Source organism: Vigna unguiculata, chromosome 7, assembly GCF_004118075.2.
Source record: "Vigna unguiculata cultivar IT97K-499-35 chromosome 7, ASM411807v1, whole genome shotgun sequence".
Lineage (NCBI taxonomy): Eukaryota > Viridiplantae > Streptophyta > Magnoliopsida > Fabales > Fabaceae > Vigna > Vigna unguiculata.
In genome coordinates this window covers 88396-102347 of record NC_040285.1, presented here as the reverse complement: position 1 = coordinate 102347, position 13952 = coordinate 88396, and the positions used below count along the sequence as shown (strand labels likewise).

The following is a 13952-nucleotide window of genomic DNA, read 5'->3' as shown; positions in this document are numbered from 1 at the left end:
TTTGAATATTAGATGATGTAATAAAAACTTTCTGAAATATTGGACAAAAATTTGATATAGTTTTTTTCTTGAATTTTCCAATTTAAGCTCCCAAGCAAGTGTTTTTTTTTTTTAAATAATAATGACGCAATGCTTCTGACTTCGTACTTGGATAAAAAATTGCACCATATGTAAGTATGACAGTATATTCATTCAATATTTATCATATTTAACAAAAACATTAAAATTTTCAAATTAGTAAAAAATACACTTGGGAGTAGGATAACTTGTGGTGGAAATAAAGTTAGTGATATCATAAAAGGTATAAATTTTTCCAATCCTCCCCATTCTTTCTTTGAAAGACAATATTAATAAGATTCATCCATCAAGTTCAAGCTTCTAAAAACAGTCTTTAATATTTAAGCCAAGTTTAATGTACAGTGAGTTTTGTATCATTTTGTAGGGGCATCAAAAAATAATCCATTTTATGTATTAATATCACTAAACTTTTCAAGAAATATGTTGAATTCCACCATTGTAAATTGTAGTCTCTAAACTTATTACATATTTGATATTATTTATATTTTGGTCTACAACATTAATAATCACCTCTAAACCTACATTAATAATCACCTCTAAACCTTCATGATAATTGAATTCAAGATTTATGCGCAATTTGGAGAACATCATCAATAGTATTATTCAAATTAATAAGGACATTTTTTTTCTCTTACCTCCATCTTTTATATATTCATTAATTCATTAATTTTATTAGATATTTGTAAGGCCCCCATTTTATTTCTGCCCTACAGTTAGTGGACTGCCCTTGTAAGTGGGCCTAAGGCCGACTCAACGTATAAAGTCCTTAGGTCTGCCCTAATTCCACACTCACTCTCACTTTGCTGAAACAGATCTCCCAAACCTTTGAGCAGCCGCAATCACCTCAGCTAGGGTTCAATCTTTGGTCTCCACCGCGCTTGTTTAAACCAGTTTCGCCCCGCGTAAGTTGTTTCCGCCCCATACCTCTTTGTTAGCACTGTTATTTCGGATTTCCTATTGGGACCGCACTAGGTAGCTTCGTTTCATAATATTCTTTTGTTTCTAGCTCGTTAAACTACTCTAGGAGCTGCTGTGGTCTTTGTTCGTGCCCAAAAACCCAAATGTTAGCCTTTTTCCAGGTACGGGAAGTTAGGGTTTGAGCTAGGTTGTTTGTTTCCTGTCATTCCTTGAGTTTGCGAACTGTTTGCATGGATTAAATCGTTGTTCTGGATGTGTGGGCTGTTTTGTGTGTTTGGTTGGGCGAGATGATGAATCTGTTGCAGGTGAATCTAGGGCGAGAACTGATAATCTCGCCCAGGCGAGTCGGATTCGCCTAAGCGAGCCTGACGAAGGCTCGCCTAAACCCCTTTGCGCGAAAGGTCGCCCAGGCGACCTGCTCGAACTTTTGAGCGAGTGAACATCTCGCCCAGGCGAGAGGGGTCTCGCCTAAGCGAGATCCCGTGATGTTCCCTGAGTGCTCCATCGAACCCTCGCCTAGGCGAAGGGGGGGCTCGCCTGAGCGAAACCCTTCAGCCTGAGCGAGGGGTTGGGCGAGGCAGTACGCTGTTTGGGTGCTTGTTTATTCTTGGATGATTGATATTGGCTTCAGTGTGAATTGTATGATGAGAAACCTGTATATAATGGAATATTATGTGTACTTGGCATGAATTATGAATTGTGTATGACGGGTTGGATATGAAATTGGCACGTGAAATGAATGAGTGGTGTGGAACTAAAGGAACATGGTATTAATATGAGATGAGGCCCTAGACTCATGGGGTGGTGATGATCAGAGGTATGGATTCAAAATATGATGCGTATGAGGAATTAACCTCAAGGGTTGGTATGGAATTGTAAACATGATTTTGATGTTCTCCTACTGTTGTTTTATGCATGTTGGTCCGTGTCAGCGTGTAATTCCTTGGGGTCTCTAGGTGAGACCTCCGGGGCTACGCTTCAGTGGTCGGGACGTAATCCCATGGCTCCTGTTAGTGGGTGTCCATGGTGGTGCCCCATCTGTATAACTAGGTAAGTATTCAAGGTAAGGTTGCATCCTGACACTCTGAGGAGCCAGTTAGTCTCACCTAGAGCGGACTGACTCCTGTGGTGAGAGTAGCAGGAAGCCTGAAATCCAGTAAGGGCTAACCTTGTGGTGAGAAATATTTGATTCATCGTAACACTTGTATTACATAGCTCAGGATCGAGCAGCTCAGGGTCGAGCAGAGGCATCCACCACAAGTGCAAGCATCCGCTGAATCCGACCAAGTTATATATATATCCGGATGAGTCGAGTCGAGTCGTAGTGTATTGAATGAAGAGTCATAACATGCTTGACTGTTACATGGATATGAGATGATGATAATGTATTTGACTGTATGATGTATGTGTGTTGGCTCTAGCTTACCCGTTTTGTTGCATGGTTGTGTTGTATGTGGCTGTTCTTTCTTGCGATGATCATCAATTTGATTGATGAGAGCAGATGGGCGAGATTCTCGTGGTCAACAAGGGAACGACGATTCTGCAGCTTAGCCATTTGGGCTGGATTCCATATTTCTTTCCTTCATGCTTTCTTTAGGGCTATGACCCCTGTATTCGTGGTTATTACATTGTAAACTTTTAGTTAGACCGTTATCCTGCTTTTGTTGACATTGTGGTGTGCCTAGTTTTGTAGGGGTGATGTTGAGAATCCCAGAGCTACGTTGTTATTCTATCTTATGTGTGACGTTTCCTTTAATTGCGTTTATAAATTAAATGGGACGTTACAATATTAAAAAATAGGAAAAGATAAAAGTTGATAAATGTACTCTTAATTTCTAAATAAAATTGGTAAAACGAATTTTTTGAATATATTCTCTGATGAATTTGAGGAAGTAGATGAGAATGAATTTAAATGGATATGAATAAATTTGTGTGAATGATTTTTTTATATATTTTTTGAAGGGATTCGTAGATGACGATGAACACAATTTTATTAAAATTTGTTAAAATTTCTGAATAATTTGTATAAATAAAAAAAAGTTTAATAAATTAAAATTATAAGATTATCCGCTTTTTTTCTTTCACTCACAAATCAACGGACGAGAACATTAATTATATCCCAAATTCATGTATGCACTATGATCATAGCATACAAAACAACATTAGTGTTAAATTCATGAATAAGAAATTAAGAAAATCCTTAAGGTAAGAAAGGAATAGATATGCTTCATTTATAGAATAATATTTTTTATATCTTTCTTCAAATCACTATCTATAGAACACTGTCCAAAATATTTTGATTCCTCTTATACGGCACTAGATGATTCATAGGATTAAACATGATGCATTTTAAAATAAAGAGATTAAAAATGGAAAGACAGAAAAGTAAGAATAAAAATCCGCTGGTATAATTTATTGAAGAGTTTCATTCTTATAACGTAGGATTTTTGTGTAAAAGAAAAAAAAAAAAAGGGTGTGGAGGGTTTAGGCAGGGTTGCCCAGGTGATATAAAAGGAGAGGGTTTTCTAACTAGGGTTTAAGCCTTCATTCCATTTCTCACGCTTCCTCTTTCACTCTGTTCTTATCATGTGGACACTCCGTCGAGCTTCACTTCGTCTCAGGTAACCAACCAATTCACTCTCTTTCATTCAGACACAGATTCTCCACCATCATATGATTAATGTTTAATCCTACTGCACACTGCCTGATTGTATCAAATTATGTGAACTAGGGTTATCACTGCGATTAGGCTAATGATTCTCCCAAACTGTTGGTTTAATTTTTGTTTATGCATCTGCTTCTGATTAGTTTATGCTTGTTTTTTATTGTGGTAGGAGTCAAGGGCTTAATGCGGGAGCTATCCGTGCTTCTTGTGCCAATTTAGTGCCTACCACTTGTGTTGAAAATGAGGGTGAGGGTGGTATACACCAGTCTCGTAACATCTCCTACGGTAGATTTCTGCCAGCCGATGTGCTTTGCTCCACGGACCTTTCTTCCCTGAATTTTGCTGTGGGCTGGCGCGGGCTTTCCTCGCAAGCCGATGCTAGCAGCACGAAAGAGGATGATGGTGAGCTGGAGGGTGGGAGTAATGATGAATCTGACGCAGACTTGTCTGATGGGGACGAGGAAGGTGAAAAACTAAATGATGCTCTGGAGTTATCTGATGATGAGACTGATCCAACCAAGAAACAATCACCAGGTAGATATACTCAATCGGAACTATTCAAGGAAATTGTAAAAGCTCCGGGTTTGTCGGTTGATTCTGCTCTCAATAAGTGGGTCGAACAAGGGAAAGAACTAGGTCGGAAGGAGGTCTTGTTGGCTGTGCGCAATCTTCGGAAGCGTAAAATGTATGGGAGGGCTTTCCAGGTAAATTTGTGAAACTTTTATATGCCATCAATTTATCCAGTTAAACGTTTCAAATATTTTTCGGACAAATTTAGGTTGCCGTTGGTGTTTCAAGTTTATTGCTTGACATTTTTCACCCAGTCTGCTTATCATTCCCTGTTTACACCCTTGTGTTGTGACAGTTTGCAAATCTTTTTCTTACATCACTCTGTATTCTGCTACTAACAGGAAGTTTTAAATATTTTTAATTTTGAATAGTTCTTTTAAGCACCTACACACATTGTGAACACAAAGTAGCTACCAAGCTCAATATCAAGTTTTAGTGTATTATGGTAGTGAATGCTGGAGGAAAAGTTGGCGTGGTATAAGTGAGTACATTAATATGATTGTGTAGTCGTACAAGAAAGCATAGGATATGGACTGTTAGGATGCAAGTAGATATTGCTGTGACACTCATCAATGAAAAAATGATAGAGGTGATTTGAATGTCTAAAGGTCCGTGAGTCTCGCAGTGGAAGTATTTCTGGGAATTTAATTTTAGTTGAACACAGTGCTATCATCTGATCTTGCAGCCAATCTCATATAATGGGAAAAGGATATTATTTTTTATGCTCCCATGTGCACACCCTTGTGTGTGTGTGTATACATATATATATATATATATATATATATACATATATATATATATATATATATATATATTAAATATTACATATCCCGTTAATTAGTAATCTTGTGGCATTGACCAGTATTATCCATAACATAAATTACTGTTATGTGTGTGTGTGTGTGTATATATATATATATATATATATATATATATATATATATATATATATATATTGTAGATCTATAATCTCATTATGGAAATCATCCCCACACTGTGCCATCCTGCTACTGCAGTTTTTTGTCAGTTGCTGTTTCTCAAATTTAGAAGGGAAGAATTTCTTTATTTCTCACATATAATTATTACGTTAGCTGACCTATATTTATACATGTGTTCTGAGATAAAAATTGAATTAAAAAATAAAACAGTAAACAATTCTAGGGAGAATAAATCCCTATAGTTGTGGGATTTTATTCTTGTTACAATCTCCTAATATTAAATTCAGAATCAAATCTAACCAAACAAACTGAATAAAAGGTAAATATAAATTTCCCTCAATAAAGCTTAAATTCACGGCATACTTCTTGACACTCCCCTCAAGTTTTGTGAATAAATATTTTTCATTCCCAGCTTGGATACAATTCCTTCAAATGTGATACTATTTAGACTTTTAGTAAGACTATCTGCAAGTTGATCTTGTGTAGACACAAAAGGAGTACAAATCAACCCACTGCCTAGTTTCTCCTTAATGAAATGCCTATCCACTTCAACTTGTTCAGTCCTATCATGTTGCATTGGATTATGAACTATACTAATGGCAGGTTTATTGTCGCAATATAGTTTCATAGGTTTTTCCCATCTTCAAATCATTTAATATAATCTTTAGCAAAGAAGTTCACATATTCCTTGAGCCATGGCTCTAAATTCTGCTTCGACACTTGATCTAGCCACTACATTCTGTTTTTTGCTTTTCTTGGTCACCAAATTTCCACCAAGAAATGTGCAGTATCCGGTGGTTGATCTCCTGTCCACAATTGACCCAACATAGTCTGCATCCGTATATGATTTGATACTTAGGCTCTTGTTTCTCTTGAACAGTATCCCTCTCGTCGGAGTACCTTTTATGTACTGAACAATTCTGAAGACAATATGTAGATGTGCTTCCTTTGGTTTGTGCATAAATTGATTTACTAGGCTAACAGCAAAAGCATGTCTGGCCTAGTATGGGATAAGTAGATAAGCTTGCCCACAAGTCTCTGTTACATTCCTTTATCCACAACCACATCCTCCTTTGTACTTCCTAATTTTATATTTGGATCAATTGGAGTTTTTGCTGGTTTACATGCTGTTCTGCCTGTTTACTTGAACAAATCAGTGACATTTTTGTTGAGATATAAAGATTCCTTTTTTAGAATAGGCTACGTCAATTCCCAAAAAATACTTAAGTTTTCTTAGTATCTTTAATTCAAATTCTGCTGCAAGACATTCCCTTAGCTTCTACGGCTCTCTCTTGTCATCCCTGATTACGATAATATCGTCTATATAAACCAGCAAAATCGTTACCTCCCCTAAAACTGAATGTTTGAAAGAAAGAGTATGGTGTCCTTGATTTTGTTTATAACCCAAACTCGTCATCACATTGGAGATTCTACCAAACCATGCTTTGGGAGATTGTTTTAATCCAGATAAGGCTTTTTCCAGTTTGCACAGTTCCTGAGGCAGCCATTTCCTCATAACCTGGAGGTAACTCCATGTAAATTTCCTCTTCAGGATCTCTATTTAGGAATGCATTATTCACATCAAATTGGTGTAGGTCCCGATCATTGTTTGCTGCTAATGATAATATGACTCTAACCGTATTGTATTCATATTTGCAATCTGGGCAAAAGTCTCCAAGTAGTCAACTCCATAAGTAATACTCAATACTTTGTGAATCATAACCAAGTTACAATTCCAAGTAGTTTCAATAATTTGAGGAAATCTTGTTCAAAATTGTAAATCAGATTAAGGGCATTTACCCTCAGCCGAAATAAATATCAGGCAAAAACTAAAGCAATAAAGTCTCCTTGTATTCTAAAACAGATCTCATAGATTCAGCACCCAAATTTGGAGCAACTAATTAGACTCCTCATACACAAAAGCCAAAATTTCCAGCAAGTAATCCAAAACCAGAATTCAATTTATCAAAAGGTGTGTACAGAACACCCAAAATGGATTAATGGACAGTGTTAAAACCGGTTGCGAGCATGGAATGTGTTTACAGATAGGTTTAGTCAAGATTGGTAATTGGAAAAGAGTCTTATTTTCAACTGTAGGATTCAAACTTTTGCGAAACACATGCAGACCTCAAAAACTACTACGTATGGATTATTAAATCTGAAACACAAACCATTTGCAGCAGAATAACGTTAGAAATGGAATGCTAGTCTACAAGGCCAAATATTTCCATACAATCAGCAGGAAGATTCTTTTTCTCAAAACTCAGATTAGTGGATAATAGTTTGAAAAACTCATTTCATCTTATATAGTTTAGATATTAATGAAACTATTCAGAGAAAATTATTATTGGCATGCATTCATTGGCTATTTAGAATTGAGCATACCTATGACAGAAAAACTTGTAGAATTTCTTGAACTTATATAGAACTTTTGTAGTTTGCTGCTCCATGCTTTCCAGGACTTTATAACTACGATTAGGACTGGGGAGTAGTTGTGTTTTGCCCATATTGATGAGTTGCAAATCTTTTTAGTGGCACTTTTTTCCTTCAGTTGAATTGCACGGTGTTTTGTTCCATTGATGTGTTCTATGTTGTGGTAATAACTAGTGTATCTGTTTAATTTACGGATTGACATTGATAATGTATAATAACCTTTTTTAAATTTCCAGTTTTCTAATATGATGCTTTATGCTCTAATGTTTATTTTTTTGGAACTGTAGCTCTTTCAGTGGTTAGAGTCGAACAAAAAGCTTGAATTTACTGAGAGAGATTATGTTTCTAAACTCGATTTGATTGCCAAGTTACGTGGCCTCCAAAAGGCAGAAAAATACATTGAGAGTGTTCCAGAATCTTTTAGAGGTGAGCTATTATACCGAACGCTGCTGGCTAACTGCGTTGCTCAGAACAATATGATGGAAACAGAGAGAATATTCAACAAAATGAAGGACTTGGATTTACCACTCACAACATTTACTTGTAACCAGTTGCTGCTTTTGTACAAGAAGTTGGACAAGAAGAAAATAGCTGATGTGTTACTACTGATGGAAAAAGAGAATGTCAAACCTTGTATCTTTACTTACAGAATCTTATTAGACACGAAGGGCCACGCCAATGATATTGCTGGAATGGAGCAAGTATTGGAGACAATGAAGGCGGAAGGGATTGAGCCAGACATCCAAATTCAGACACTCTTGGCTAGACATTATACCTCAGCTGGGCTTAATGAAAAAGCTGAAACTGTACTGAAGGAGATAGAAGGTGAAAACTTGAAAGAAAATCGGTGGGTATGCGCAACTTTAATTCGTCTTTATGCAAATCTGGGAAAGGCCGATGAAGTGGAGAGAATTTGGAAGGTTTGTGAATCAAAGCCTAGGGTTGATGACTGCCTTGCTGCAGTTGAAGCTTGGGGAAAGTTAAAGAAAATTGAAGAAGCTGAAGCAATTTTTGAGAGGGCGTCAAAGAAATGGAAACTTAATGCCAACAACTACTCTGTTCTTCTGATGATATATGCAAATAATAAAATGCTAAAGAAGGGTAAGGATCTGGTTAAGCGAATGACAGATAATGGGTTCGAAATAGGCCCATTGACCTGGAATGCACTTGTAAGATTGTATATCCAAGCAGGTGAAGTCGAAAAGGCAGACTCTATTTTGCAGAAGGCAATCCAACGGTATAAGATGCAACCAATGTTTAGCACCTATATGGCTATTTTAGGGCAGTACGCAAAGAGGGGTGACGTCCATAACTCGGAGAAGATTTTTCATGCAATGAGAAAGTCTGGCTATACATCTCGAATAAGTCAGTTCGAAGCTCTGATACAGGCATATATAAACGCTAAGGTTCCAGCGTATGGTATTAGAGAGAGGATGAAAGCCGATAACTTATTTCCCAACAAATCAGTGGCTAGCCAGTTGGTTCTAGTTGACGCATTTAAGAAAAATGCACTTTCCGATTTACTTGATTGAGAAAATTGGTACATTCGGTATTCTGCGACAGTTGTTTCTACTCTTTCCATGCAACTACTATATTGTTAGTTAGTTGAATTGCATATTGCACAATCCAAGTTTGAATGTTTTATCTTTTACTGCTATTTACATGTTAGATGCACTTTTGTATTTAAGCATATATTAATACTTAGGTCCTGGTTTTATGATTCTATAATGTCCATTGGTTGTGAAGCTTCCTTTTTAATTAGACGCTACAATCTTTTTACCCGTAGGACAAGATAGTAGATAAATGTTGTTACTCCCATCCCGCTTGGATGAAATAACATTAACGCTTTTCGTAGTAGTATTTATAGTATCTAGTGGAAAAGAAAAAAATGTTTAATATTAGCATATTCAAACTTGATGGTTCTTTTCGGCCAAGAAATTTTAGTTCAGTTGTTATAAGCTTTCTGCTATCAAATACGACGATTCATTTTCCCGAATTCAAGGAAAAAAAAACTTGTAAGTTTCAGGGATGTTTAGGCAAGCCGAGTTTGACGGCATATGTTGCCTGTATGAGTTGTGGATTAAATTTATTGCCTTGACTATTTATACTTTTGAATACTTATTCATCTCAACAAAGTTTATTATTAGGTTAAACCCTTATGATAAAAACAACAAACAAATAGAACTGAGATTCTGATGAATTTGTGAATATATTAATTCATGCTATGTTAATATAGAAAAACATAACATTACTATCAGCTCTATTAACGAATTAAATATATTTTGAGCTTTGACAATTTGGTAATTTGATTTAGTTTTGGTCTATTAATTTGGTTATTCATTAAAATCTCATTTCACTTATAATCAAATAAATTCTAGGCATCAATCACCTTATATTTAACATCTTATATACTTAATTAATTGGGTTAGGTTGTGAGATACTTATACATAAAATTGCTGGCCACAACAATTATACTTTTGAATTCAAGTTAATACGATGTCTAATGTAATTGTTGTAACGTTTTATTTAAGAGTGAAACTACTAAAGAAGTCCATAATTAATAACATAAAACAGATAAATTCATACACTTATATAATATATTTATACAGTCATAAGAAGGATTTAGTTATATAAACATAAGAAAAAACTTAAGGATTTAACTATTAAGGGTTTCTATCAAAACTTTATACATTTTTTATTTAGTTAACTCAAGCCTCGAACTTAAGACTTCTCCACATCCACTAATGCATTAAGGTCCGCATCATCCCGTGCTCACCATATTGGTGGCCATGGTAAAAGAAAAGAGTAGATAAAACAAAGAAAGAAATATACAGGGTAAGTTGAATAAAATGATACAAAATGCATTATAAAATAGTCCATATGCATATAAGTTTCTAATTTAGAATATACCACACAATTACTCTTCTAGACTAAATATTATCTGGATACGTGCACTTGTATCAGACTAGTGAAGTTCATAATTCATGATTGTATAATTTTATATTTTTATTATTTTATTATTTTAATCCAAAATTGTATTTATAAAAATATGATGTTATGATTTGAATTCAAAATTAAAAATATATCATAATTTTATATTTTTATCCTAAAAAACATAACACCATCAAAACCTAATATCATTTTCAATTTTGAATTATAATCCTAAAATCATAATTTTATAATTATACAATTTTGAATTAAAGTATTAAAATTATAAAATTATAAAATTTAAGATTATAAACTTTAAAATTATAAATTATAAATTTTTAAAATAATAAATAATAAAATGATATGTGGTGACTATTAGCAAAATGACATGGCAAAATAATAATTATCTCAATCATTCAATACTCACATTCAATTTAAAAAAAAAAAGTTAAAAATGAGATTCAATCGAAAAAATTAGATCATCAAAATTTGTCAAAAACTTAATTGAAAATTTCAAATTTATCAAGTACTTAAAATATAATTAAATCTTATTTAAATAATAATCACGTATAATTTATTTTATTTTTCTTACTTTTTTTTTACATTTTAGTTTTCAATTTTATTGAAAATGGTATAATCACCTAAAATTTCTCACGTATATTTTATTTATTTAGACGAAATTAAGTGTTGATAAAATATAAATAGGTTGTGCATGTGATTAGAACAACCCAAGAAACCAAACATCTTCTTTTTCTTTCTCTAAGTGGCTTGGTCACGACTCCTTCTTCCTTCAAAGACACCTTCAAAGCTTGTTCTTCACCATTGTTCCTTTGAAATTGAGCTTATATAATACTTTTGTAGTTTGCTGCTCCATACTTTCCAGGATTTTATAACTATGAACAGGACTGTGGAGTAGTTTACTGATTGACATTGATAATGTATAATAACATTTTTTATGTTTCCAGTTTTCCAATATGATGCTTTATGCTGTAATGTTTTTGTTGCTGGAACTGTAGTTCTTTCAACATTTACTTGTAACCAGTTTCGAGAATTATGCAACTTGAATATTTTTAACTCTAGGTTTGGAGTATCTTGTGTCTGGAAGGATGTTTATTGAGAAACAACTACTATATCAATATAAAAGAATATTATGTTTTGTTAAGTATAACTATGTAGCCTCACTAATAATAAAGACATCACACTGTACTAAGAAAACATAATTTTAAAAGCAGATATTTTAAAACTTTCTTCTTAGTGCTTTTTCTTTTCAATTTAAAATTCAAACAAAATATATGAAAACCAAATTAGCTTTGCCCGGTAGGTACATGGCAAATATTGATATGGTATCACCTGAAAAGCATAAACGAATGACTCATTAGGATATAAAATTCCCTATATCCCATAATAAAGGGTTTTAGATCTTAATTACTTTCTATTTTAGCAATTGACCAGCATTATTCAGAACCTCTGAACAACCTTTTATACATTTCTAAAAAGCAACATGCTCTCACACTCTCAGTTCTTGACGTACACAACAATTAGCCTCTGTAAAGTCTTTTATGTTCTTAATAAAGTCTTCTATGTTCTTAATTCAGACGTCTTTCCTTCAACTTTGGATATGCAACTTCTTACTTTATCTGCTTTTTCTTAAACAACGAAATCAGGTTTAGAGGAGTGATCATGGAATTTATTTTTGAAGGGTTTTTTTCAATACTGTTGTATTGAGTCGATCTTCTTGAACAAGTTAATCATTCAGCTGAAAAAGAGGCCTCCAGAATTGAATCGAACATTGGATGTTGGAAACTGATAGTTTGTGAAGTGGAAAATATCCTAAAAACACTATCAGTAAATAAAGATAAATATTATGCATAATTATAAGGAAGAAATACGTTAAAGATGTCAAAAATTAAATAATAACCTCACAAATATATATCATGGGACTTTTACAAATATTATATACAATTATAATATTTCTAATATTTTTATAAAATCTTTTAAACACTTCATCGTATTACCTTTAATTATTAGTATATTAATCAATTTAAATACCAATTAAAAAAATAAAAAATTATTGATTATTAAAATAGTTATTATTATAAATAAATAAAATTATAATTAAACCCTAAAATAGTTACTAACATTAACGATAAAGACTTTGATTACGAGAGAAATTAATTTATAATTTAGTATATATTTAATTAGAGACTAATTTAGCGACCAATTAAATTTTTTATTCATAATAATAACTATTTTAGTAATTACTAACTTTTATTTTATAAATTAGTTACTATAGTGACTAATAATTCTTTATCATTAAAATTGATTTTTTTTTTCTTATTGAAATGTTAGTTTGCTAGTTTTTTGTTGTTGGAAGAATTAAACCCAAAATTTCTTCTCCTTCTAAATTCATCAAACCAACCTACCCATCTCATTTCTCCAAATTATTAGTAGGTGATAGGTTATATATATTTTTTCATATATGGTTATGATTAGTCATTGTCATGGCATAGTTATGGTCATTGAGAGATTGTGGTTCTATATGGTTATATGACATTAGTCTTACACATATAAGACCTTAGACACCACTTTTACACCAAAACCTTAAGGCAATGTTGTTATGGGTCTTTATTCTTATATAGTGTTTAACTTTGTCTTTTCTATCCAATGTGGGACTTTTTGACTCACACTTGGACTATTCCCAACAGTAGGAGATCAAACCCACACAATTAATTATCGTTTAATAATTTTCTTATAATTATTCTCACTTATATAAAATCTTTTAAGTAAGTGATAGAATTTAATTAATATATGATTTCTTGATTCATTCTACACATTTAAATTCAAGAACCCCGAGAGAGAAGACACTGCAACAGTAAGATATTTCACTTCCTTTAAGTGAGGAGACGTGAGTTTCTCGAATTATAGAAAAATAAAATATAATAAAAAATAACTTTTTTATAATTTAAAATAACCTATATATAAATTAAAATTATCATTTGTTATTTTAGTTGTTATAAAAAAAACTTATTTTAGTTAGCTGATTCTTGATATAGTTGGGTTCAGTGGAAAAATATTATTATCCTGTGCTTATAAGTAATTATTACCTTCTAAATTAAAAAAAAAAAACTAAGGCTGAATTTGGTTCTAATATCTTAAATACAGTCTTTAATTTATAAAAAAACAGGATTAAAAGATGATATCATAATCTAGGTTTGTGAATGAAATTAGTCAAATTCTCTCTCTCTATCGATATATATATATACACACTTAGGTTTATGATTTCCAATGATTATATTGGGTACAAAACTTCGTTCAAAGACAAGAATAAAGTAAGATTTGAAATGCTTTTCCGCTTTTGGTAATAATATCAGGAGCTAGAACCGGAAGAAATAAAAGATAAGATTTAAATAAAGCACCTAAAA

The 13952-nt window shown here is 33.0% G+C and overlaps 1 protein-coding gene across 1 annotated transcript; it reads left to right on the top strand.

The window, feature by feature from the left end:
• The first annotated feature begins 3422 nt into the window (after positions 1-3422).
• On the top strand, positions 3423-9330 carry LOC114191591 (pentatricopeptide repeat-containing protein At1g80270, mitochondrial-like). Its single transcript, XM_028080853.1, has 3 exons — positions 3423-3617; positions 3831-4365; positions 7890-9330. The coding sequence occupies exons 1-3, from the start codon at positions 3583-3585 to the stop codon at positions 9132-9134; spliced, it is 1815 nt and encodes a 604-aa protein (XP_027936654.1). The 5' UTR covers positions 3423-3582; the 3' UTR covers positions 9135-9330.
• The last annotated feature ends 4622 nt before the right edge of the window (positions 9331-13952 follow it).

Excerpts from the sequence above, each read along its gene's own strand:
- LOC114191591 (XM_028080853.1), top strand. The coding sequence starts at position 3,583 with ATGTGGACACTCCGTCGAGCTTCACTTCGTCTCAG. Across the intron at positions 3,618-3,830 it reads CGAGCTTCACTTCGTCTCAG|GAGTCAAGGGCTTAATGCGG; the intron begins GTAACCAACCAA and ends TTATTGTGGTAG. Across the intron at positions 4,366-7,889 it reads TGTATGGGAGGGCTTTCCAG|CTCTTTCAGTGGTTAGAGTC; the intron begins GTAAATTTGTGA and ends TTGGAACTGTAG.